This window comes from Crassostrea angulata, chromosome 9 (genome assembly GCF_025612915.1).
Source record: "Crassostrea angulata isolate pt1a10 chromosome 9, ASM2561291v2, whole genome shotgun sequence".
NCBI lineage: Eukaryota > Metazoa > Mollusca > Bivalvia > Ostreida > Ostreidae > Magallana > Magallana angulata.
Window position 1 is genome coordinate 6,921,965 of NC_069119.1, and position 26,647 is coordinate 6,948,611.

At 33.7% G+C, this 26,647-nt stretch overlaps 1 protein-coding gene, 1 long non-coding RNA gene and 1 pseudogene across 3 annotated transcripts; 1 reads left to right on the top strand and 2 right to left on the bottom strand.

The window, feature by feature from the left end:
* The first annotated feature begins 8,852 nt into the window (after positions 1-8,852).
* On the top strand, positions 8,853-12,717 carry LOC128162700 (uncharacterized; annotated as a pseudogene).
* A 1,325-nt stretch (positions 12,718-14,042) lies between these two features.
* Positions 14,043-15,088, bottom strand: LOC128162702 (uncharacterized). 2 transcript variants are annotated; one of them, XR_008240694.1, is made up of 3 exons: positions 14,693-15,056; positions 14,421-14,489; positions 14,043-14,097 (listed from the first exon to the last, which is right to left on the bottom strand). It is a non-coding gene; the product is annotated as an uncharacterized LOC128162702 (long non-coding RNA). The 2 variants fall into 2 exon arrangements; XR_008240693.1 differs by having other exon boundaries at positions 14,421-15,088.
* Positions 15,089-20,769: 5,681 nt separating this feature from the next.
* Positions 20,770-21,564, bottom strand: LOC128163296 (uncharacterized). Its single transcript, XM_052826850.1, has one exon. The coding sequence runs from the start codon at positions 21,562-21,564 to the stop codon at positions 20,770-20,772; it is 795 nt and encodes a 264-aa protein (XP_052682810.1).
* Positions 21,565-26,647: the final 5,083 nt, after the last annotated feature.

The window sequence follows — 26,647 nt, forward strand, 5'->3', positions numbered from 1 at the left end:
CAATACGCTGAGTGGTAACCATTTTTGAAAAGAAAAAAATTGTAAAACCATACCGAGTTCTATTACTTATTTTGATAGGAAGAACGTTACAATATGGAGGTGTCCCATACTACCATAAACATGTTTATTGATATGTTATATAAAATGTATTTAATAGAATACATTTATATAAATGAGAACTGTATACTTCATTGATAAAATGTTTGTAATATCAAGAGATTAATATCCATTTCAATAAACAATGAAATGTACCAAAATGTAATATTTTACATCTTTCAACCCTTTTAAATTTTACCGCTTTTTAAAGAAAAATGAAAACCCCTGCTGTATACCAATTCGAGACCTGCGGATTAATAGACGGAAGCTTATTAACACCCATTGCACCACAGAGATAGTCACCAAATATTGGCGATATTAACTGTTTCTCAAATAAATCGCCATGTTGTAACGTACTGTCATTAAAAGTAGAAGTCACGGGGTGTCGAGGAAACGAAAGCCGAGAAGGATAATTCGAGATTCGAGATTCAAAATACGAGATTCGAAATACGAGATTCGAGATTCGAAATTCGAGATTCAATATCTAAATTAACCAATCAAATCATGGATCTGAAACATGTATCCTAGCAACATCAACTGTTCTAAATAAAGATCATTCGTACATGCTCTTTCCTACAAATAAATGTCTTAATAGCTCTTATACAGTGGTTATAAAATGGTTAAATTAACATTGATGAATTAACCCCACACAGTATAAACAATTAAATAAGAAATAACACTGTTGGCTTTGCGAACCTAAGTGGTTTTGTTTGCCCTGTATGTATTTCCCCCCGAACAATTTTAACCCGAAGTGTATTCGCCCCAACTGTGTAAAAATCGGCTCGCGAAGAAAGATCTGTTTAATCTAAATGTTTTAGCTATGAAACGAAACTCAATGAAATAATCGACATGTCAAAAATATAGGTTATGATAAAGTTTTAAACCACAGAAGATATAATGATTTATAACCTCAAAGACAAAAATCCAGATTGGAATTGTGTATTGTAGGGTATGGCAATGCTATTGTCGATATGAGAGAGAGAGAGAGAGAGAGAGAGAGAGAGAGAGAGAGAGAGAGAGAGGAGACAGACAGACACAGAGAGAGTTTTGTAGTGTCAAATTCAGTTTTGATTTAGTATTTGAAATTGATTTGATTTGTTACAAGCATATATAGACAATAATTAAGCTTCTAAAAGGAGAAAAGAGAGGAGGTAGCTAGGGTAGGGCGGACCAACTAGCAAGCTTTAATTTTAACAGTTGTAGCGCACCTGTGATTTACATCGACTCTCTCTCTCTGTCTCTCTCTGTCTCTCTCTCTCTCTCTCTCTCTCTCTCTCTCTCTCTCTCTCTCTCTCTCTCTCTCTCTCTCTCTCTCTCTCTCTCTCTCTCTCTCTCTCTCTCATCACCTAGCATTTCCTTTTCCGTGAGGGGGTTTGGGGTATTTGTGATATCTTACATTAGCTAGCGAAAATGATGAAAAAAACATGAAATTTTCTTTAAAATGTGTGCGGATGTTGTACGCCAATAATCTGTTTTCAGTATATACTCAGTACATTTCAAGAGGGGGGGGGGGGGGCTATATAGTCCTAATTAGTTTGCCTATGGAACGCCATGGCTGCCTTATAGCATAAAACTATAGGTACATTATGCCAAATTATCATTACATTAGGTCAAAGTCCATTACGTGGTGTGAATATATCTTTACATTTGGTCAAATCGTTATTACGTGATGTCAAAAGCACGTTAGGTGAAGTAAACATGTCTTTACATTATGTCAACTTTTTATGTTGTTATGTAAAATCATCCTTACGTTATGCCAACATTGTACAACCAAAGTTCAATTCATCGTGACATTATTTCGACACTGTATTACATTGGGCAAATGTATCCTTACATTATGTCAACATTTTATTACATGCTTTCAATATATCCTTACATTATATCAACACCGCAGTACGTATCGCGATTCTATTCTTACATTATGTCAACATTTTATTACATGATATCAATGCATTTTTACATTTTATCAACACTTTATTACATGGTGTAAATATATCGTTTTATTATGTCAACACTTTATAACTTGATGTCATAAGTTTATGAAGTTATGTCTAAACTTAATAACGTGATGTGAATAAGTCTTCGCTGTAGGTCAGTTCTCTATTTCATGATGTACATGCTCCATTACTTTAAGGTGAAACATCATTTCGTTATACGAACACGGATACCCTCGGCCTTTTTATATACAAAGAAACGGCAAGCTCACCCAAATGTATCCAGGAGTTATTGAAACTTTGTGGAACAGAACAGAACGGAACCAGTAAAGGGTCATCCAATGGCAAAATAGAAATTTAAAAAATGAGAAATTTTGTTTTTATTCATTACATTTCATAATAAGATTGATCTTTAATTTTATTGGTTAAATTCGTTGTTTAACGAAAAATATACAGAATTATATTACTTACTACTCTAATGTTAACATATTACAGTATTTTCACGGCAGAACTTACTAACTATATTAAGCTAGCAAAAGAATATTCTATATTAGTTAGAGCTTTAAACAAACGAAACGCATTCCCAAGCATAACATCTTTACGATTAGTTTTAATTACAATGTCAGCAGTACTTGACTTATTTGTAAGATTCTGGTTCCGTTCCGTTCCGCAATATATTATTACCCCTGTGGATATTGGTATTCAACGGAACAGAACGGAATGGGCGTAAATTTCCTTCTCAGCCTATTTTCACGCCTATTCTATACTTACAACGAAAATATATGTAACATGATCATACATTTAACTGTTTGCAAAAAACCAACACTCATTCTGCATGTCGAATTATTTCATTTAATAAAAAAATTAGTATAAGTTACATGTATGAGGCAAACCCTGAAGACAGTACCGATTCTACCAATAGTGTTTGCCTTTCTTTATAATAAATTCTGAAATCGGCGAATACAGTTCCCCTCTCTTATTTGTGTGCGGTTTATTATGACATATTTCTGATTTATACCCTCTGTCTGAACAATTACCTAAAACAAACATTTCATAAAAACATCTATATCAAGATGGAGAAGGTCTTTAAAGGGGTTAAAGATCTATTGTAATTTATTTGTAGATTTTATTTCATATTAAGTTATCAAGTGCCCTCTTGAATGAAAAGGAGAAAATTTATTCGTACATGCAGGAACGCAGCGTACCCCCTCCACAAACACCATTCCCACACCCTCTGCAGCAATAAGAAAAAAACCATTTTCATAGCATAATAATTTTGTAGCAGAACGGCCATGACTACATGTGTAGTTAGGGTCAATATCCTTAATTTAAGAAAGCAATAGCAACGTTTATTTTTAACTACTAAGTACTTTATTTTAACTACTAAATACTTTGAGACTAAATTTTAGAAAATTAAATATGCACTGCGTTTCTGTGTCAAGACATACAGGCTTTGGAACGATAAAGAACCCTGACTCCTAAATGACTGAGTGTGTAGTATCGAACGTAATTTGAATAATCTTGAAGTAAGAAAGTATTTAATTTAATCAAAAATAAAATTTTAAATCCCCCCCCCCCCCAAAAAAAAAACCAATAAAGGGGTTTATTTTAGATTTTATATCAATTTCATTTTAAATATTCAAGGGCCGATGAGCACGAGAAAACTTGCATTTTTTCAAAGTCTTATTCTTATAACTTAGGTCTATCTAAACTAAAAATTCAATGTTTAAATACGTAGATGTTCATTCACTCTCGGGAAATTAAATTGTCAGCAACTAAGTCTTTTACAGATTTCAGAAGAGCATACGTAGGCCTATATATATTTTCACTCTAGTATGATTAAATCACTGCTTCTTACTAGTATCTACTGTTGGGGTTTTTCTGCATGGGTCCATTTGGGTAAATTGGCGTACCGTTTCTATATAAATGTTATGTTGTAAATTTTGAATTTAAAACATGAAAAATATATAGGCCAAGGATTTCGTGTTTGTATAACGGAATGATGTTTCGACTTAAAGTAATAGAGCGTATACATCACGGAATAGAGAATTTGCCTAATGTAAAGACTTATTCACATCACGTAATAAAGTTTAGACAAAAAGTCAAGACATTTTCGTATCAAGTAATGTACTTTTGACATAAAGTAATAAAGTGTTGACATAATAAAAGGATGTGTTAACACCATGTATTAAGGTGTTGATAAAATGTAAAAATGCATTGATATCATATAATAAAATGTTGACATAATGTAAGAATAGAATCGCGATACGTACTGCGGTGTTGATATAATATAAGGATATATTGAAAGCATGTAATAAAATGTTGACATAATGTAAGGATACATTTGCCCCATGTAATACAGTGTCGAAATAATGTCATAATGAATTGACCTTTGGTTGTACAATGTTGGCAAAACGTAAGGATGATTTTACATAACAACATAAAAAGTTGACATAATGTAAAGACATGTTTACTTCACCTAACGTGCTTTTGACATCACGTAATAACGATTTGACCTAGCGTAAAGATATATTCACACCACGTAATGGACTAATGTAATGATAATTTGGCATAATGTACCTATAGTTTTATGCTATAAGGCAGCCATGGCGTTCCATATTTGCCAGTTTTTTTGTCCCCACTTTGTTTTCTCTTCGTTTTCCAGGGTTTTTTTATTTGGCACGGCAAATTAATATAAAACTTTCTGTGTAGCTCCATAACGATGCACTGTAGATAAATTACGAGTAGTTTTACTTTTGATAAACAGGTACATATCCGTACTTGATTTTTAATTTGACTCTTATAATCGGATTTAATATTCCAATAAATATAGGGTAGGAAAGAGTAGACGGGACTTTTTTGCGCATATCCTACTGTACCATTCATTCAACACAGGTATTAGCACTCATCGAGTTCGACTTGCTTTCCCTTTTTTTCATCCACTGGATTTAAAGCTGTTAATTTTTGAAAATATTTTGAATTTATGGCCTGATTATATATAAATTAGAGCTGCGCTGGTGCATATATTTACCCAAATGGACCAAAATATAACCAAATGAATCTAAAAAAATTGACAAAATTAGTTTTAAACGTACGATCTTTTTCAATTCTAATCGGGTATGTCCTTTAGAAAAATCTTGAATTACACACATTTTAGCAAATAAAACGACAATTGTTTCATTTTTTATGGGGAGGGAGGTGGTGCCGGTAAAGGACATGTATTGCTTGTGGCAGTTGTGCTATACTCTCATTTGTTATAATAGGTAATACTACATATTGATATAAAATGAAAGTTTCCAATTACACTGTACATAGCTTCTATCATGCATTTTGACCCGTGCAGTAGTTTAAAACAATTTTCAAAGCATTTAATGTAATTCAATCGATCATTTTTGAAATTTAATTTTCTGGATCCCTGCCTCATACGTCCGCCTTCTTGTATATTAGATATACATGTACGTTGACCATATGTACACATTTACTTAATCGGCTATGTTATGGAACGATAACATTTTTTATCAATGTTTTTGCAGGATATGTTACAAATAACAGCCTATTTGTGGGTTTTTGCACTGATTATTTGAGATAATTTGCCGCCATCTTTTATGCATTCCACACACCACTCACAGTTTCTTTATTTGGTGTTCTGTGTGTATGGCGACAAATTGGTAAATTTGCACCACTCACCCCTTGTAGCTACATCCTGATTACATTTTATCTGTCTAAGTGTAATGTAGTAGTATATTAAATACACACATCTTTGTTTACAGTGCTTATTTATATCTTTAGAGATTTACTTACAAAAAAAGTAAACATCTGTATGACTTATATGTAATTATTGTCAATTTTGGTGGGGGGGGGGGGTAGGAAACTACAGAGAAACTTTACTTGGCTGTGAAACATATGCTTTTATTCTTTCTTGTTGATATATCAATGAATGAATTATAACAAAATACATGTACAACAATTAATTTTGAAATATTCATGCACAATCAAATAAAAGGTTTTACTGTTCTCTGCACAAGAAATCGGCAATGTGAACAAATTGGCACCCTATCATCCCTACCTTTAATTGTAGCGAGTAGGTATCCTTCTATATTGAAAACAATTCCAAAAGTAAGACTCATAATAAGTTGTTTACTGAGGAAAAGGAAAAAAATTGTATTTATTAATAATTCCGTATGATGTGATAATATCTCAATGATTTGTTTATAATCATAGTACTAGTGTATCACTGTATGCATACATAAAAACAATAAGTAATGCTTATATTTATTAGTGAAACAGGACAGATTATTTATATTTAGATTATTTAGATACATGTACTAATCTTCATGCGGGGATCTAGAAAGGATGGGGTCAGGGGATCTGGACCCCCTCCTCGGGAAAATTGGAGCTTATCAAATTTACATAGTAAAATTTTTTAAAAATTGGCCGAGGACCCTCTACAGAAAAAAATTAGCTCGCTTATGAAGTTCTCTACCATAACCGCATTTTTACACAAAAGGGGTGAATAAACCCGGGTTTTAAACTATTACTGATGGTGAAATACCTTAGGGTTCAAACGCAGGTGGAAATGCACCAGGGCAAACAAAATCACTTAGATCCGCGAAGCACACTGCATTATTACTAGTCTACTTAGATATTCTGTGTAAAATTAAATACAAATAATTATTTAGTTAGGTAGGGAGAAGTGAACATAGCATTTATTTGTATATAAGAGCATATACGTATGATTTTTATTTAGAACAGTTTGATGTCGCTAGGATACATATTTTCAGATCCTTGATTTGATTGGTTAATTTAGATATTGAATCTCGAATTTCGAATCTCGAATCTCGTATTTCGAATCTCGTATTTTGAATCTCGAATCTCGAATGATCCTTCTCGGCTTTCGTACGAGGGTCTTTAAAGGGACTTGGATACGATTTGAGATCAAAAATTTTATTTTTATTTTTTATGTATAAAATGATTTACTGGAGCAGTATAATTCTGCACGGAGAGGAGGGAATGTCCGGTACGAGAGAACTGATAAGTGATGACGACAGACTTGTGTTTGAAAGAACTCCAGGGACAAGTTTATTCTGATGTAAGTCTAACGATATCTACAATAGCTTGGTATTGATAAACCCTCTTTAAGGTATTCGAACTCAGGACCTGCAGATTGGTATATTGAAGCTGTACCTATTGCGCCACAGAGATAGACAACAAATTTTGGCGATATACCCGGTATACTGTTTCACAATGCGTTCAAATCGCCATGTTGTAACGTACTGTCATTAAAAGTAAAAGTCATGGGGTGTCGAGGATCCTTAACAAACAGCTGAAATTTTTTATTCATAAATACATTGCACCTAATTGTGTTAAAACATTGACATACAACGTAGTTCAACCAGTATAAATTTATTTATCTTCAAGTTTTAAGTTCAAAAAGAGGTGATGTCTTAGTATATATGATTTTACCTATACATGTACGAAATCTAAAATTGCATGTTATATTAAAAACTACATCTTATTATTTGAAAATTTCATAACAAAGCGTACTTTTTGATGTATTTACATCTCCTTTAATTAAACGTGTCTCAAACCACCTTTGTTCTCTGATCCAAAGCAACTGAATGAAAATACAAATACATTGAAACACTATGCAATTTATTTCCACGTTATACGGACATAAGAGAATACTTTTCCAGTGATTTTTTTTTATTTTAAAGTGCATCAATGTTATAAAATTGAGAGTTTTGAAAAACTTTTAGATTAAATATTTCAAACTTCTTTAACCATAATCATCTTTTCTATACTTGAACAAATTCGAATGATGTCGTACTACACACTTGATTCAAAATCTTTCATGACCCTGGAACATATTTTCTTTAAAAATTCAGCAAAAATAGAAAACGAAAAGAAAAAATTCTGAACATTTTATTGTCATTTTCTTTACGTTTTAAGTAATTCGAATCACCTGTGTACAAATTCAACCATAAAATAATACCATAATATAAAACATAATAAATGAAGGCTTACAACACGTTTTTATTATAATGCAAGGCAATGATATTGAACTACAATGCTAGTCGACCTTTGCATACAAAGATTGATTTTAAAAAAACCCAGAAATATATGAATAATTGTGTTCAAACACTCATTTGTGCTTATTATATGTGGTGGGCAGATTTAACACTGGTAAGAAATGTGTATGGCGTCTGTTTCATTGTTTAACTGAATCAGTTTATAGGAATACCAAAACACGCCAATAATCGGTTTTGTACGATTGTTTTATGCCAAAATGAAAGCCTAAAAACTGAAAATATTTCATCAATTAAAATTGTACAACAACCGTTATGGAACAACTGCAATTTTTTGTATAAGGGAAATTTCTTATTTTTTAAAAATTGGATTACATGTGGAATTCTATATGTTAACGACTTGTTAAATGATGAAGGAAATCTCAAGTCGCTTGTAGACTGTATAAATAATAAATCAAACTGGATATGTGAATTCTTTCCTCTGTTTTCAAGCCACTATGTAGGAAATTTGATTTTTCAAATTGTAAGTTTACTAATATGCATAACAATAACTATTTTAATTTTTATTCAGGTTATGAGAATGTATTAGGGCAAAGATGTAGTTTCTTCTATGAGAATTTAGTAAATAAGTGTGTATTTTTTTTTTTTATTTTGTACATAACCACTACTGTACTTCAATTAGAAATCTTGCATTTTTTTTTCAACAAGCATGCTAATCGCTTCCAGTACACTCAGTACTTTGATTCTAAAGGAGGCGTGAACTCAATCACGTGGTGGTAACGCTAGACCAGGAAGTAAAAATACAAAGATCGTCATGTTGATTTGTACAGATTTGTAATTTGTTCACGAAGAAGTAGGGCACAACATGTAGTAAGTATTTGTAGATGTAGTTAATTTATCGCAGAAAACTGTCGTTTGGTCTATAAAGGTTAAATATAATCTTAACATAATGATAAACGTACAAACTAAATGTTGCGTAACCAGGTCATAATCTAGGCCTAGAACACAGGGCAATTGTTTTGGCAATGAAATTTGTTGAATAACCGATACTATAATAGTACTCTATAGTATATAATGATAAAAAATGATATTATTATACTACATACGAACTTTTATCACAAAAGCAAGCGCATGTGGCCTAGAACGTGAACTGATTTACGTGCAACTCTACTGCAGTAAGATTCCATTGTATTTTGCCTTGAATAAAAGAGTAAACTGCAATATACGGTTAAATAATTTTATCTTTTTTTTCTTCCAAAATCTTATTCAAATTCAATTAAGGTGTTTCAGTATGGACCCCAAGGGTAATTGGGCCCAGGATGTGTTACGGTGCCATCTGTGTGAGACTCCAGTCCCTCCTATGTACTGTGACATTTGTCACATACATCTGTGTAAAGCCTGTGTGGGGGAGCATCTCTCAGACGAATCAACAGAACACAAAGTGGTACCATTCAAAAAGCGGGATTCAACTACGAAATGTCAAAACCATTCCTCAAAAATATGTGAACTTTTCTGTAAACAATGCGACATTCCTATTTGTGTAAAGTGTGCATCTTCTAAAGAACATAAAGGTCATGAATTTATTGACGTGGTGGAAACACTAGAAAACCAAAAAGAAATCATACTGAGAGATTTACAAGAAATAGAGAAATCCATCTATCCTAAATATGAGGAGATTGCATCTATCATCCCAGTTATGAAAGCTGATCTGAATGAAAACTCCAAGAAACTGACAAAAGCTATTGACAAACATGAAGAAGACTTGACACCATTATCAAGAAACTGAAATCAGATCTTGGTGAAATGGACTCCAAATATCTGACTGCACTAAATAAACAGGAAAATGAAATCACCCGCACTATTTTTGAAATCAAACAGAGCATTGCTGATCTGAAGAAGTTACTAAACTCAAATGATGTCAATCATATCTCTGCCTATAAATCCAGGAATGATGAATTTAGAAGATTGCCTCCTAAACTCACAGCTACCTTACCAAAATTTACCCCTGAGAAAATAAACAAAGAACAGCTTTATCAACTGTTTGGTTCTCTGTCAGCGTTATCTATCAAAACAGACAAACATGGATACACAACGGATTCTCCGGCTACTGAGTCCTCTCCCCCGAACAGACAGTTCATTAAAAAACCACGGGTCATCACAGATATAAATACTGAGTTTGGAAGATGTTTACGCCATGTGTCCTGTCATATTGATGACGAGATTTGGACGTGTGGTGATGACAAAATGATGAGACTCTACAACTTGAAAGGCAAACTAGTGAAGTCAGTCCAAACCAAGTCAGGGAGCAATCCACGGGACATAGCAGTGACAAGGAGTGGGGATCTAGTTTATACTGATGACAGAGATAGAACTGTAAACATAATAAAGAATACACAGATACAGACAGGGATCAGACTACGGGGGTGGAGACCTCTCGGTGTATGTAGTACCTCCTCTGGTGACCTCCTGGTTGTCGTTATCGGTGATAATAATAAACAAACAAAAGTTGTGCGTTACATTGGCTCCATGGAGAAACAAAGTATTCAATACAATGACAAAGGACAGCCTCTGTATTCAACAGGTACCCCAAAATACATCTGTGAAAACAGGAACCTAGATATCTGTGTGTCAGATTGTGACGCCTGTGCAGTAGTGGTGGTCAACCAGGACGGGAAACTCCGGTTTACCTACACTGGTAATATCTCTAGTGCTACCTTGGAATATCCACGTGGCATCACTACAGACAGCCAAAGTCGGATCCTAATAGCAGACATTAACAACTGCATCCACATCCTAGACCAGGATGGACAGTTCCTCCGCTACATTGACAACTGTCATTTAGATATTCCATGGGGTTTATGTGTGGACTCTAGGGACAACCTCTTTGTGGCCGAGCTATGCACAGGCAAAGTGAAGAAAATACAATATTACAAATAAACCATGTGTTACTGTCAACATAGTTAATATGGTGGACTCTTCTTATAATGAAATAACTTCTCTTCGGCACATGATTTCAATTCTAAAAACATTTATTTTTTTCGTGGAAAATAAAGCTATGATTATTGCTAAGCGAATAGGATAAAGATGTCTTGATATAGGTCAAATTATTTCCCCTTGTGTTTTTATCTCCCTTATGCACTGGAATATAGATCTCGGTCAGTATTTCATTTTGGATCTTTATGGACTTTCAGGGATTAATGTTCAAAGAATTGGATTAAATTCAACCTTATAATGGATTAATGTTTATGCAGGACAAAAGAAGGCGGTCTATATTTTCAAAACGAGTACGCAATCGACACAACCCAGTCATGTTATTTCGCTGATTAATACCCCGGTAGGCCTAATTGATTGCAGTTGTCAGGATTTTTTTATAAATTTGTTTTGAATCAATTTCTATGTCAGCTTGATTTCTTTGTTTTGAAATACACCTTTTAACGTTAGGTCTCAATTAGATCGGGCACGGATAAGACGTAATAACGCGTGAATTACGTCAGACGTTGTTTTGTGACGTATGGATAATTACCTTAAAACCAACATATTTACTTATAAATGTGATAATAAATGAATATTCTAGTATAACAGATGTAAACAAACTGAGTGTATATTGATATAACTTGTGTAAACAGACGGATTGTTTTGTGTATACATGTGATAAGTGAAATGTTTTTATTCATTGAATGTATTTTATTAATACATATCTGCAGATTAAAATGTTGTTTTATATACTTTACAAAAATAATGTTTGTTTACACAAATCTATAATCATCACAGTGTTGCATTACTTATTAATATGATTTATGTACCATTAAGCGGTTTGTTATATATGTTTATAAATTGTTTGTATCAAATACCCACGGTACCTATAATTGTAAATTTTTGCATTATCAAGTGCAGACCCTAAGCAACTCTGCGATACCGGTATATTCAAGGACTGATGAAAGTAAAAAAACTTGAAGTAAAGAAACACAAGCCTCAAAAATGAAAGATCTTAGATCCCCTGATGTTTCTGAATAATTGTTCAATCGTATACCGGTATACAATATCAAATTAGGAAGAGAATACTTTGCACTACATACAATCTAATTAAAATTAGACGTTCTGGATGCGCTACCGCTTCTCAAACTGTTTGAGAAGCGGAAGCGGATTCAGAACGTCTAATTTTAATTAGATTGCACTACATACCTCATTCATTGTCTTAACAAGAGGCCCATGGGCCACATCGCTCACCTGAGCAACAATAGACATACTATTAAAATCAAAATGGAATCATATACAAAATATATCCTGTAAAAAATAGTCCCCAGCTTTTCTGGCAAAATGTTTTTAAATTTATGAAAATACCATAATTATCTTCCTTAAAAGGACTTGGTCACGATTTGACAAATTTTATTTTTCCAGTTTCAATGTTTACACTGATAAATATAGAAGTTTATAATGCTATGTCAAAATTTGAATGTCAAATATCAAGTTATAAGCAAGATACAGAGTCCATAATTCTTTGTTTTGTTAACAAAGCTCGAATATTGTCATTTTTTACATATGTGTTATATTGGTGTAAGTTTCAATTAAATGTATCTTTCTTTTGTTGATAATAGTATTTATGAAGATATTAAATTATTTTAAATTGATTTTACATGTCATTTTGTCTAAGAAATGGTAATTCTCTACATTATATTTTTGTAAACAACTAAAAGATCGACTCGAGCTTTGTTTACATAACAATCAATTCTTACCTATGTATCTCGCTTGTAACTTAATTGACTTCAACATTCAATATTTTGGTCAATCATTTAATATGCACAATTACACCATTTTATACATAAAAAACAAAAATAAAATTTTTGATCTCAAATCGTGTGCAAGTCCCTCTAGAAGAGGGTGTGGCCTTTCATTTTAATAAACATGAATCTTCTTCTCTCAAGTTTAATTGAAATCGGCCCAGTGGTTCTTGAGAAGAAGTTGAAAACGTTAAAAAGTTACAGACAGATAGAAAGATGGATGCTGGATAAAAAGTGATCACAAAAGCTTACTTGAGCTTTCATCTAAGGTGAGCTAAAATGGAAGAAAAACATAGTTAAGTTTCATTTTGAATAATTATTCAATTTCAATAACTTGGAATGTGTTGAACATAATTTTTAAACAAAGGCAGTTGAGTTGCATCTTTCATATGAGTCGACTAAAGTTGTATGGATCATTCAATTTGGAAAGGTCTCAATATTATAACTTGATTTAAAGTAATTACCTGGAAAAATGTATGGCAATTAATGTAACAGGATGGGAGAAATAATTGCGAACAAGATAGGGAAAACCTGGGCCCCCGGAATCTCTTGTCAGATGTTATACCAGCTGAGCTATCTGGCGCCAGTATTCGAACCGGTCTGACCAAACTAACTGCAAATGTAATTGAAAGTTGAATTGTCATATAAATCAAAAAAAAATAATCACGTAAAGTAGAGTTATCCCTCTTTCCAAAATATCCAAGAGCTAGTTTATTGAAACTCTGACTTAAATAGTCAATGGAGGGGAGGACTGCGGGTGAACAGTTTAATATGTTATCTACATTATAAGCTCATCTGAACTGAAAGCTCAAGTAAACTTTTCTGATCATGCACTTTTTGTCTGGTGTCCGTCTGTCTGTCTGTAAACCTTTCACATGTTTGTATTCATATCCAGAACCAGTGGGCCAATTTTAATTATTTTAACCATAAAATATTATTGAATGACGTGGATTCCTGTTTGTTTAAATTAAGGGACACATCCTGTATTTTCTAGGGGAGATAATTAAGAATTTTTGAAAATCTGTTGAATTAATTTAAAAAATCATTAAATCATTTTTGTCAGAAAAGCTAAAACTTGTGTGGAAACATTCTCAGGTTGTGTAATTTAGCCTTGCATGTTCATGTCATGATTCTCAAGGGCAATATAAGTGTAACCCGGGGTATTTGGGTTGATCTTAAGTCCGTTGTGGATAGAAAGTTGAGATGAATTCAATTTACTTCTTTATTTGATGTAATCAATTACAAAATAGGTATAAATAAACCCTGCAATAAAATAAATGCGAGTTAGGAAAGATAACTCTTACAAGCATGTAGTTTTGACAAAATATGAAAATATTCCTCTTTACAAACTAGACTCAAAAATATTTGTGTCTATATTTAAATTATCTGCTTATTAAATAAATAAACAATAATAATCACATCTGTATAAATAGAACTGTACGTAATCATGTCAAACTTATTTCACATGAGTTTATAATTAAATTGTAGAAATATTAATCAGTTTCATAATACTACTAATACTATGATATATATTCATATATAACTATACATGAACTAAGCTTTAACCATGTTTAAACAATGCTTACCTCACATGAGGTGTAAAGGTTGATTAGGAACAATATTCAGGATGTATAAATAATACTGTAGTTGATAATCTAAATTTAAGAAAAGAAAATACACTTACAATGCTTTGTACTCACTGATCAGACTGAATTTTACTATTAAACAAACTTTCTGATATTTAGTCATTTCATTTCTAAGCCAATTATATACTATCTTAGATATCTTTATAAATAATCTCACAATAAAACTGTATTTAAATATAAGGTAGTATAAAAAAAATTGTAAATTAACTGACCTGATAAAGAATGTAAATTTCAAGTATACACAAGTAGACTTCCAAATAGGAACTGGTTTAACAAAGAAATTTCCCACTAAAATTGTCACATGACCAATAAAGTAACAGCTGACCAATTTTATCCAATAGAAATACAGGAATACAGGAAAAAGGGTATTCCTTCTAAATATAGATTTTGCATTGCCAGAGTTAAAAATAACAAATGATAGGACTCTTACATTAAGGTTAGATAACTGTATTAAATATTTTTGTTAAATATTGCATTGACTAAATAATAATAATATAATATAATACAATGCACCAATATTCAAATATTTTCATGTTAGAAAAAGATTTGAACATAATCACCAAAATTATGCAATAATACATATAATATAATAAACATATTTAATTCATGAAATTTTGCTCTACCACATAAGGTCACAATGGGGGTTGAATTTTTACATAGGAAAATCTGGTGAAAAATATTTTAAAATATTCTTCTAGAAACATTTGCGTAGAAAAACTGGAACTTTGGTGAAAGCCTTTTCAGATAGTGTAGATTAATTCAAATTCAACAAAATAATAATCATTAGAGTTTGCTATAGGGTGGGCCACTTTGGGGGAGGGGGTGTCAAGATTTACAAAGGAAAAGAATTTAGATTATTCTCAAAAACTCAAATGTTAATATATATGGAATGACTTATATGCGAACGTTTTGAAACATTGTTGATTCTTTAAAATTGTTTAGACTTTGGCCTCTGGACAATTCTTGGGACACAGAATTAGTTTAATGTTCGATAGGTTTTATGCATTATTTTATCTTATGTATATAAACAGTTATTCTTCTGAAGATCTGCAATGCTGAATATGTGATTTGACTATATTAACATCAACCTGCTAAAAAAGACTCAATGGTAAATATAAGAATTACTGAAAGAAAAATTACAAAATCTTTTTATACAGGATTTATTTAAATAAAAAAAATGCTTTCTTTTGTGAGATGGTGATATGCGGGATATGAAGGTGGCGACGTTTTTATATACAGGATATGAAGGTGGCGTCGCTGCAGAAAAAATACATAACGCGCGTTATATAACTTTTTTCGTCAATGATCTCTACCATTAAACCCGCATCATCAAAGAAAGTATTGTATCGTTTATACATATATTTACATTTTTCTTGTAACAAATTGATATATTGATTGTAAACAGTATTAAGTAAAATTAACTAAATTACTGTTACTTAAGAAACAGCCAAATTGACTTCTATGGAAAATTTGAGTCTGGCATCATGATTATTTCGTGTAGTTCGTGATTTTTCTTTGCCGGATAAACTTTACGACCAATCGATAAACAGTGCATGTGCATTTTAGTCTTGTCAGGTTTTACAGAACTAGGATTGCAATTAATTTTCGTAATATATATTTAGGGAATCATACTTGGTGAATGTAAGTATTCTACTATATTGCACTGATTGTTTAAGGCTGATTTAGATTTCAAAAAAAAAAATTACAGAGGATTGACCATACTGCTGCATGTTCATATATGTAACTATATGGACTATTTTGTGAGTGAAATCTCTCATTTAGAACTTTTTTCCAATAACTGGAAAATTGTATGCCATCTGGCTCCAAATATTAGAAAATAAAACTAGTTTCTCTATCTACATGTACAACAACGACATACGTACATACACTAAAACAGTACCAGTACAGTGTGGGATTTGTTGAAGAGAGGAGGAATGGAGCTAGTGGTCTGGGTTTGGCAGGATTTTAAAACTCCTTTTTGAAGTATTCTAGCTATACTTGACATATCATAAAATCAATGAACAACCACAAAAACTGCTTTTTCTGCAGTTTAACACTAATTTTTGTTTTGTTGAAAATATTGATCACCGAAGGTTCCGGGAGGGTTGACTCCCTCTTAGTTTGTCAGAGCCAAAGAAAACTAATTAAATGTTTTGCTTCTCATGCACGTCGCAATGGGTCAAATGTTGCAGCATTTATCAGTTAGAATGTGAAAACTGGGTTCTTCTTCTTTGCAAATATTGCAAGAAAAAAATCAAGTATCTTACTGTCTAATCATACTTTATCCCCCCCCCCCCCCTCGAGAACCAATAGTTTGGAGCCTAAAGCATTTGTATATATTTATCATTCATTTTCAGGTGTCATGCACATTAATATTTCCAGTGCACGTTATTCAATTTTTAAAGAATATCTGTGATTAAAGTTGCATGCCAAAAACTGCTACTAGTTGAAAATAGCTAAGATCAAAATGTTTCGAAGATTTTTTTAAATACAAGAATCATCTGATGTACCAAAGTAATTCCAACACCTTTGTTGACATTGAACCTACATTATTAATTAAACAAAAAAAACTACAAAGAAAGAGTTCTCAACATTTTATTGTCATTTTCTTTCATTACAACATTTTAATCTTGAGTAATAATTGTCAAATCCCCATTTGTGACTTTCGTTCCCTCTCTGTCTTGCATAAGAACCAAATTTCTTTGTATACAAATTGTGAATGAAGTTCAAATGAATGAAGAAATGCCTGAATTTTCCAAGCTTTAGATCTGTCAAATTTTATTTACGAACATTTTCTCGAAACTTTAATTGTTCTTAATTATTTCACAAAAATATTTTTTGTGTAACTTAATAAATGTAGCTCTTGGTGCAAGGAAAAAATAATGAACATTTGATGAAAACATAACAATGGAATTATTCTAAAAGTAGAAGAAGTGAAAGTCTTTGAACATACCCAGCAGCAACAACAATATTACAAGAAAATTGTGCCACAGTTGTCATTGAAATAAAACATCAAAAGAAAAGAAGAGTAGATTCACAAACTTATTGTGCTAATTACAAATCAAATACATGTGAGGGTTGCATAGTTTCACCCTTGATTAATCTTTACCTTCCCCCATCCCAAATGAAATATCTAATTTAAGATAGTTTTAAATAAAGCTTTTCAAAAAGAAATTCTTTAAATCAGTATAACCTTGGCCAAAAGTGACAAGAAAGCTTTTCTTTTCTCATTTAAACTGTTTCAACTATGACCCTTTAAAAGTTACTGGTAAGTTTATACCAAAACAAAATATTAATATCCCATAAATAATGATATACACTCGTATTTAAATTTACAAATCAAGTGAAAAAATACGGAGATCATGTTATGCACATATTTACTTAAAACAAAATTAAATTATGAGTAAGGGAAGATTTCTTAATATGACAGTAGCACTGACAAAATGCATCTATTTATTCTAAATCGCTGCTAGTTGTACAGTTTTGAATAACATTCCACTATTTTATGTTCAATTTTAAGGCAGTATTTATACAATCAATTAAACGAAAATTTTTAGTTAAAACTATATCAAACATTTTGTATAATTGAAACAATATTTGTTTTTAAAAAATAAATTAAACACGAGAAATCTTGATTTTGTTTTAATGTGAATCTTTTTTTTTGGACAATCACACAACCTTATTTGGGAAATTTACCCATTTCCTTAAAACCCGAAAACCATGAAAATCATGACCTGAGGTGATGAAGCACTTGACATGTATATATACAGTGTACTCAGATGTGTAAGGTTTTTCTCAAGTCTTCAGCAGGTCAATTCAATTAATTGAGCTATATAATTTCTTTACAATGTTTACAACTATCTAAATGATGCTACTGTTGTAAATTATATCACAGCACTTGTCACATGTGAAACAGCCAATCAGACTGCTTATTATGTGTCATTCAATCAAAATAAGGCTAACAATCACATTCATCCAATCAAAAACACTGTAACAAGATCTGTCTGACAGTCTTGTTTGTAAGCCAAAAAGAACAAGATAACATTCATCAACAAACAATGGTATGGCTACATTCTCTCTTGGTATGAAACGCTTTACAAATGAACAAACTTTGAACAGATGATGTCAACTGGAATAATTATAAACAACAAAATATGAATAGTACAAGCAAACTATATGCTGATATAAGAATCAGACACGTTCATATTTTTTCCTCATCCAAATCTCTCTATATTTAAAGAGGAAGAAAATGCACGTATCAGGCTTAGTTACTTATTAAAATGCCCAATATACATAAACATTTCTCGTTTTACACTAAACAGTCTTAATCTGGAAATAAAAAAACCTTTTTCTAATTTGAACATATTTTAAATGCAATAAAGAAATGACCATATGCTTGAATGCACATGTATCTAATTTTCTTGTGAAAAAAATACGCTTTTTTGGTGAGTATACATTTTAAATTTAAATGAATGAAGAGTTGCCATGTCAACTGCCAATCAAATCACAGACATTTCTGTTCCTTGGTGATGGTGTCTAGCGACTCGTTATAAAATCCAAGTAACGCTGGGAACTCAAAGCAGTCCTGTAACTTCCTGTAATGCCTGATAGATAAATGATGCCGTTCTCTCTTGGCCCGAGATGTCTGACAGATTCACAACACCAAACATCCTCTGTTCATAATCAACCACAATCAGACGGTGAACCTGAACAAAAAAACAAGAACAAATCATCAAAAGTCCATATCAACATCCCTACATACAACCCCGTCCAATCTAGATTTACTGCCATTTCAAGTTTCAATACATAAATATTGCCCTTTAGTACGAATGCCCTTGAGCGATATAAGGGATGCCTGGTACTAATTATGAACACTTCAAAGTGTTCAAAGCTCCCCGTTCTTTCTTCTTTCATTCAATTAACCACCAGATCTTCTTTAGATTTTCAGATACTGATTATATGTTTTATTCGTGTTCTTAAAATCATTTAATAGAGAAAAAATCCAAATTTTTATATCAAAAATTGTACATTTTGCCATATCTGTGTAGATAGTTTTTTTTCTTTTAAGAGATTAATTAAGTGCAAAAAAGATAAGAGTTTAGTGTATCTAAATTAAATAGATTACTTCCCCTTTAACAGTCATTTATATCACCACTTACAGAGTGTCGCTCTTTTTACAGGTCACCACCCCCTCAAACCAGGACTCCTGAAACCAGATAAATTTTACAGGCATGTTAGAAAATAGAAATACTAAGTAATATCAGAAAAGTCTTCTTTCATACTGATTTACAGACAGACAATTAAGCTATAAAGCATGGTTATGAGTAGGTGTTTCCTGGACATACTGAGAATTTGCCAGGTCAGGTGTTAAACAGGTATAAAGAGAATTTTTTTATTTATTCAGCGAAAATCTTTTGTTTCTTGACGCAGAAAGATACATGTATACTGTCACATTGTGTGACCAAACAACGGCTAGTTGCTTTAAGTAAGTGTACTCTAAAGCATAAGTATCAAGTTATCTTTTTATTCAAAACTACTAACTACTTGAAGTCTTTTCCACAAACTTTCAAGAATTTGACCTACCTCTCCTCATTTCATCTTTGCTGTTAACCTTCAGTCCAAATTACTTGGGGTTTTATTTTGTTGATGTTGTTGTTGAGTTATGACTATAGTTAAACGCTATGGAGGGACAAAAACATCCACAGTCCCTCGTTGTTTTACCTGAGTCTTATGCTGCAATGATTGCTCTATCTATATCAAGGCAGTATGATTATGATTGTAATAATTGTATGTCCTCTCTGCAGCCAAGAAAACAAAATCATGTAATGGTCCTTACTTCATCTTATCTGGCAAGCCATTTGAACTATATCAGTAGGTACTTAACAAACAAAATCAATTCAGACATGTTGCCCCACTATCACCTATAGATAACCTACATGTTTATCACATTGCAGTAGATGCCTCGATCACATGCACCCAGCATACCTCGGTCCATTCGTACCTCGTAGGTTACGGAATTGGCGGGTTTCTCTCTCTCTCTCTCTCTCTCTCTCTCAAAATGTAGCTCTGGTGATCTTTCTAAGTTATATTAATTTAAAAACCTGCAAGGAAATGTGAAACGTGTTAGGTTTTATGTGTTTATTCAAAACTCAACAACTAATGACGTAAGCACTACTTGTGCACAATATACAGGGTGGCACTAAATACATTATCTAACATCCCCCTTTCTTTAAAACGAAAGAAAAAAAATGCACATTTCAATTAAAAGTTCATACTGTTTGTATGTATCTTAATTCATAATGAAGTCCTTGAACTTTGATGGTAATCTGGCAATTCTTGAGCTGCCACGCAATTTAGTTGAAGCATTCACTGCACAATTATTGTCACTTGCGGGAGATGTGATAGTCTCTCTAGAAGATCCAAATGCGGTTTGTGGTTCTGGAGCAATAGGCTGCTTCACACTCTCGTACTGGGGAGGTTCATTTGTAATCATGAGTGGATCATCCTCCGGCTTGTAGGGTAAAGGATCTGTTCTTTCTGCATCATGAGCCTCCTTGGTTGGGCGCATCTCTCTTCTGTTTCTACGGTATGACTTTCCATTTAAGTCGATGAGGTATGACCTGTTCCCGAGAGACTGGGTACATGTTCCAAACTGCCAGTATTTATCATTTGGGTGTTTCTTCATTCGAACGTTTTGTCCAATCTGTAGTTCTGGAAGGTCCTTAGTGTGTTTGTCATACTGCTGTTTTGAAAGTTGTCTCATACGCATGATCTTTTCATGGGTATTTGTGCTGATATTTGGTTCAAGTAGAGCAGCAGCTGTTGGTAAGGAATGTCTTGTCCTCCTAGACATCAGTCTTTGGGCGGGACTACAATTCATATCCTTTGTAGGAGTGTTTCGCCAATCTAGAATTGCTTTCCAGATATCAGTCTTGCTAGAAATACACTTCTTCACTAATTTCTTTGCAATTTTTACAGCTGATTCTGCCTTGCCATTCGATTGGCTGTGATATGGTGATGAAGTAGAATGTTCAAATTCCCAATCACAAGCAAACTGTTGCTTGAGACAATCTATTACGGTCATTGCTGATGTGTCTGTTAGGATATCTAGCTCAAAGAAATCACTAAAATAGTCCACAGTAACTAGATAGTCTTGGTTTTGGTAAGTGAAGATATCAACTCCTTACTTTGTCCATGGTATTTTTGGTACATCATGTGTGATAAGAGGCTGCTTTGATTGTTGGTCCTGCATTTTGTTGCAAGTGCTGCACTTTGATATGAAGTCGCGTAGCTCAGCTGACATATTAGGCCACAAAACTGCATCTCTTGCCTTCCTTAAACATGCTTCAGTTCCAAGGTGACTTGAATGAATTCTACTGAGCATCTCAGGGCGAAGAACTTTTGGTATCACGACTCTGTTGCTCTTATAGATCAATCCATCCTGAGCTGATAACTCATCACGTATGTTCCAATAGTCTCTGACTGCTACTGGGACATCTTCTTGACGGTCATTCCAGCCGGTAAGTATGACAGTCTTGAGTGTTTGTAGTACTGGATCACTGTTAGTCATCTCTCTGATCTGCTGAAATCTTGCATGGCTGATCTTTGGAATCCATTCACTTTGATTAATCTGTGAGATTTCTTGCGAAAATGCGTTGAAAATGTATTCAGTATCTGTTCGCTTCCCTTGGTGTATGTTACTCGTAGATTGTACTTCTGGAGACGAAGTAGCATCCTTTGAAGACGTTTTGGAGCTGCTAATAAGGATTTCTTGAAAATTGTCTCCAAGGGCTTGTGATCAGACTGGACTGTCACAAGGTCTCTGCCATAGATGTATTGATCGAAATGCTCACATGCAAACACTATTGCCAAACATTCTTTCTCAATTTGGGCATAGCGTTGTTCAGTCTGAGATAACGCTCTGGACGCATACGCAACTGGTTGCCCTTGCTGCATTAGAGTTGCTCCTAAACCAACTTCAGATGCATCACATTGAATAGTCACTTCCTCATTCACGTCATAGTACTTTAACACTGGTTCGGTGCTGACTAGTTGCTTTATTGCTTTAAATGCATTTTCTTGTTGTGACTCCCAGTGCCATAAGGTATCTTTAACGGTAAGTCTGCGTAGAGGTTCACAGGTTTCAGATAAGTGTGGTAAGTATTTGGATAGGTAAGTCACAAGTCCAATAAGTCTCTGAACATCTTTAACATTCTTGGGTCGTGGCATCTCGACAACAGCTTTCACCTTATCTGAATCAGGGCACATTCCTTCAGAGGTAAGTATCTGACCCATATACTTGACAGAAGTGAGTCGCAGCTTTAACTTCTCCTTGTTGAGTTTCAGACCTACTTCACGTGCTCTTTGAAGAAGCGCTTGTAGGTGAAAATCATGATCCCTAATTGCATCTTCCATAGTCTCACCAGATCCATAGACCAAGATATCATCCATAATGACCTCTGTATGTTGAAGGCCCTCTAATACTTCATGCTGCTTTCGTTGGAACTCTTCTGGTGCTGATGAGAGTCCAAATGGTAAACGTGTCCAGCGGTATCTTCCAAATGGAGTCCAGAATGTGGTGAGTAGACTGGATTCCTTGTCCAGCTTCACGTGCCAGAAACCTTCTTTAGCATCCATCACAGTGAACACTTTGGCCTTTGATATCTTAGGTAGAATATCATCTACAGTTGGCATTTGGTAATGTGGTCTTTTAATAGCAGAGTTTAAGTCTTTGGGGTCGATGCACAGTCTCAGTTTACCAGGCTTTTTGACAGCAACCATGTTACTAATCCAATCTGTGGGTGATGACACTTTCTTGAGAACACCTCTTTTGACTAGAGATTCAATTGTTTCCTTAATCTCTCCCTTAAGAGCTTGTGGTACCCTTCTTGGCTGTCTCTGTACTGGCTTCACTGTTGGGTCAAGTTCAATGTGGTACTCGCCTTCAAACTCACCAAGTCCTTCAAATACATCCTTGAACTCATCAAGAATTTGTTCCTTGGACATTGGCTTAAATTGTGATGACGTAGTTGTCAGCTTGTGAACTACATTAACAGTTAGTAATCCAAGTTTTTCACAAGCTTCTGCTGAGAGGATAGGTGTCTGGTCCATCTCGCCTGCATAAAAGTCAAGATTTTCTGTTTTTCCAGACTGGATCACCCGGCATTTCAAGGTTGCAATGCCAAGAGGAATGAGTTTCGATTTCCCTCCATAGAGCTTTAGTGTCTTCTCGGTAGGTTTCAGTGGGGGGTCGCCTGTTTGCATGATTTGAGCGTACTGCCTAAAGTTTATTACGTTGCAGGTAGAGCCACTATCCAATTGACAGGTAACATTAGAACTGTTTCCACTAGCACTCATGTGGATTTTTACGAACCACTGTTTTCCAGACGAAGAATTCACAGCATATAGAGAATCAGAGTCCGAATCACTTGTGTCTTCATCTTGGATACTGTTCACAGTAGTCTGTTTACAAACTTTTGGAAAGTGATTCTTCTTCTTACATTTCCAGCATGTATGTCCGAAAGCTGGGCATTTGTCTCTGTCTCGTGGATGTGTGCCTCCACAGTACTTGCACTTAATAACCATTGCACTGTTCTTTGCCTGTACAGTCTTCTGCTGTTTCTTCCCTTGACCTTTGAATGGATGTTTTCCTCTGGGTTTATAGGTTTTGTCTCCTTTTGAACTGACATATTTCACTTCTGCTTGTTCTGAACTGGCTGTATGACTGGTGTTGTGTTCTAACTTCTGCAGCTGTGATGAAGTTCTTTCGCTTGTCAAACACATTGTTATAGCTTTGTCCAGTGTTAAGTCGGCTTCTCTTAACATTCTGCCTCTTGATGCTGTGTCTTTGGTCCCTAACACTAGACGATCACGTATCATATCATCAGTCATGTTTCGAAATTCGCACGACTTCGCGAGTTCTCTCAGCCTGCAGATGTAGTCATTTAGTGTTTCACTGGGCAGTTGATCACTTGTATTGAAGATATATCTTTCATAGATAACATTTGTCTTTGGTGTAAAGTGTTTTTGAAGTGCTTCTATAACTGCTGCTATATCCTGTCTCTCTTCTTCCGTGAGGTTTAAGTTCTCATAAATATGATAACAATCTTTGCCAATGACTGTTAATAATGTTGCTATCCTGATTGCATCATGTTTCTTGTCCAGGCCTGTGGCTATTTCATAATTCATCCATTGTGATTTAAAGAATTTCCAGTTCCCTTTGAGGTCTCCCTTCACAATCATAGGTAAAGGAATCGGTAATTCACTTCGCACTACAGACATTTTGAAATGTCACCAACTGCACACCGTAGTTTTTTCCCAGAATCGATCCTTCGGTATAAAAATGCAAATACTGCTGTCAATACACTATAATGCACGGTTGATATTGTATTTCTGATGCACACTATCATAAAATGTTGTCAAACACTCAGACTTTTCTGATAAACAAATAAGTTCAAATCTGATTGCAAATGGCCGCCGTAGAAAACGTGCTCACCAGCGTGACAAACTTTATAGCGAAATTTCAGTGTCGTTGGGTAAATATGCAACGTTACCACTTTAGCCTGAGGTAGATATGAAGCTCTTTCGACGAAATAATCATGCGATTGGTGTTGTCTTGCTTCTGTTTGTGGAAATTGTGGCTTCGAATACGCCAGCTTCTGACACCATGTTAGGTTTTATGTGTTTATTCAAAACTCAACAACTAATGACGTAAGCATTACTTGTGCACAATATACAGGGTGGCACTAAATACATTATCTAACAAAACGCAGAGTGAACATTTTAGTAATCTGATTTTATACTCATATGAACCAATATTTGGATTTTAAGTGCAAGTGAAAAATCGTAATTAACAAATGCATGTATAACATGTTGTTCTATGAATAATATTGTAAACAACACTTGAATAGTATATTTCCATAAAATATGTGCATCACAAAATATTTATGTTTTTTCATACAATATGTACGTTACAAATTATATATGTTAAGAGTTATTGAAAGTAGTCAAAAAAGTAATTATAAGTACACTTACAATTATAGCTGCAATCGATTAAACTACCATTACAAGTAATCAAAAATCTCTTCGATTACAGATTACTGTCAATAATTTAAGGAGTAATCATTACGATCTATTACAAATACCCAAAGCCTACGAAAGCCGAGAAGGATCATTCGAGATTCGAGATTCAAAATACGAGATTCGAAATTCGAGATTCAATATCTAAATTAACCAATCAAATCAAGGATCTGAAAATGTGTATCCTAGCGACATCAAACTGTTCTAAATAAAGATCATCCGTACATGCTCTTATATACAAATAAATGCTATGTTCACTTCTCCCTACCTAACTAAATAATTATTTGTATTTGCTTTTACACAGAATATCTAAGTAGACTAGTAATAACGCAGTGTGCTTCGCGGATCTAAGTGATTTTGTTTGCCCTGGTGCATTTCCACCTGATGCGTTTGAACCCTGGGGTATTTCACCACCAGTAATAGTTTAAACCCCGGGTTTATTCACCCCTTTTGTGTAAAACTGCGGTTATGGTAGAGAACTTCATAAGCGTAGCTTATTTTTCTGTAGGGGGGTCCTAGGTCAATTTTAAATAAATTAACTATGTAAATTTGATAAGCTCCAATTTTCCCGAGGAGGGGGTCCAGATCCCCTGACCCCCTCCTTTCTAGATCCGCGCATGAAGAATAGTACATGTATCTAAATAATCTAAATATAAATAATCAGTTGGGTTTCACCAATAGATATAAGCATTACTTATCTTTTTATGTATGCATACAGTCATACACTAGTATTTTGATTGTAAACAAATCATTGAGATATTATCGCATCATACGGAATTATTAATTAATATATTTTTTTCTTTTCCTCAGTAAACAACTTATTTTATCATGAGTCTTACTTTTGGAATTGTTTTCAATATAGAAGGATACCTATCTCTACAATTAAAGGTAGGGATGATATGGTGCCAACTTTTTCACATTGCCGATTTCTTGTGCAGAGAACAGTAAAACTTTTATTTATGGTTGTATTTTGTTATAATTCATTCATTAATATATCAATAAGAATGAATAGAATTAGGCAAGCATATGTATCACAGCCAAGTTAAGATTCTCTGTAGTTTCCTACCCCCCCCCCTTCCCCGCTCCAA

Bases quoted from the DNA above. Each gene is read 5' to 3' on its own strand.
- LOC128163296 (XM_052826850.1), bottom strand. From the start codon at position 21,564: ATGACCGTAATAGATTGTCTCAAGCAACAGTTTGCTTGTGATTGGGAA.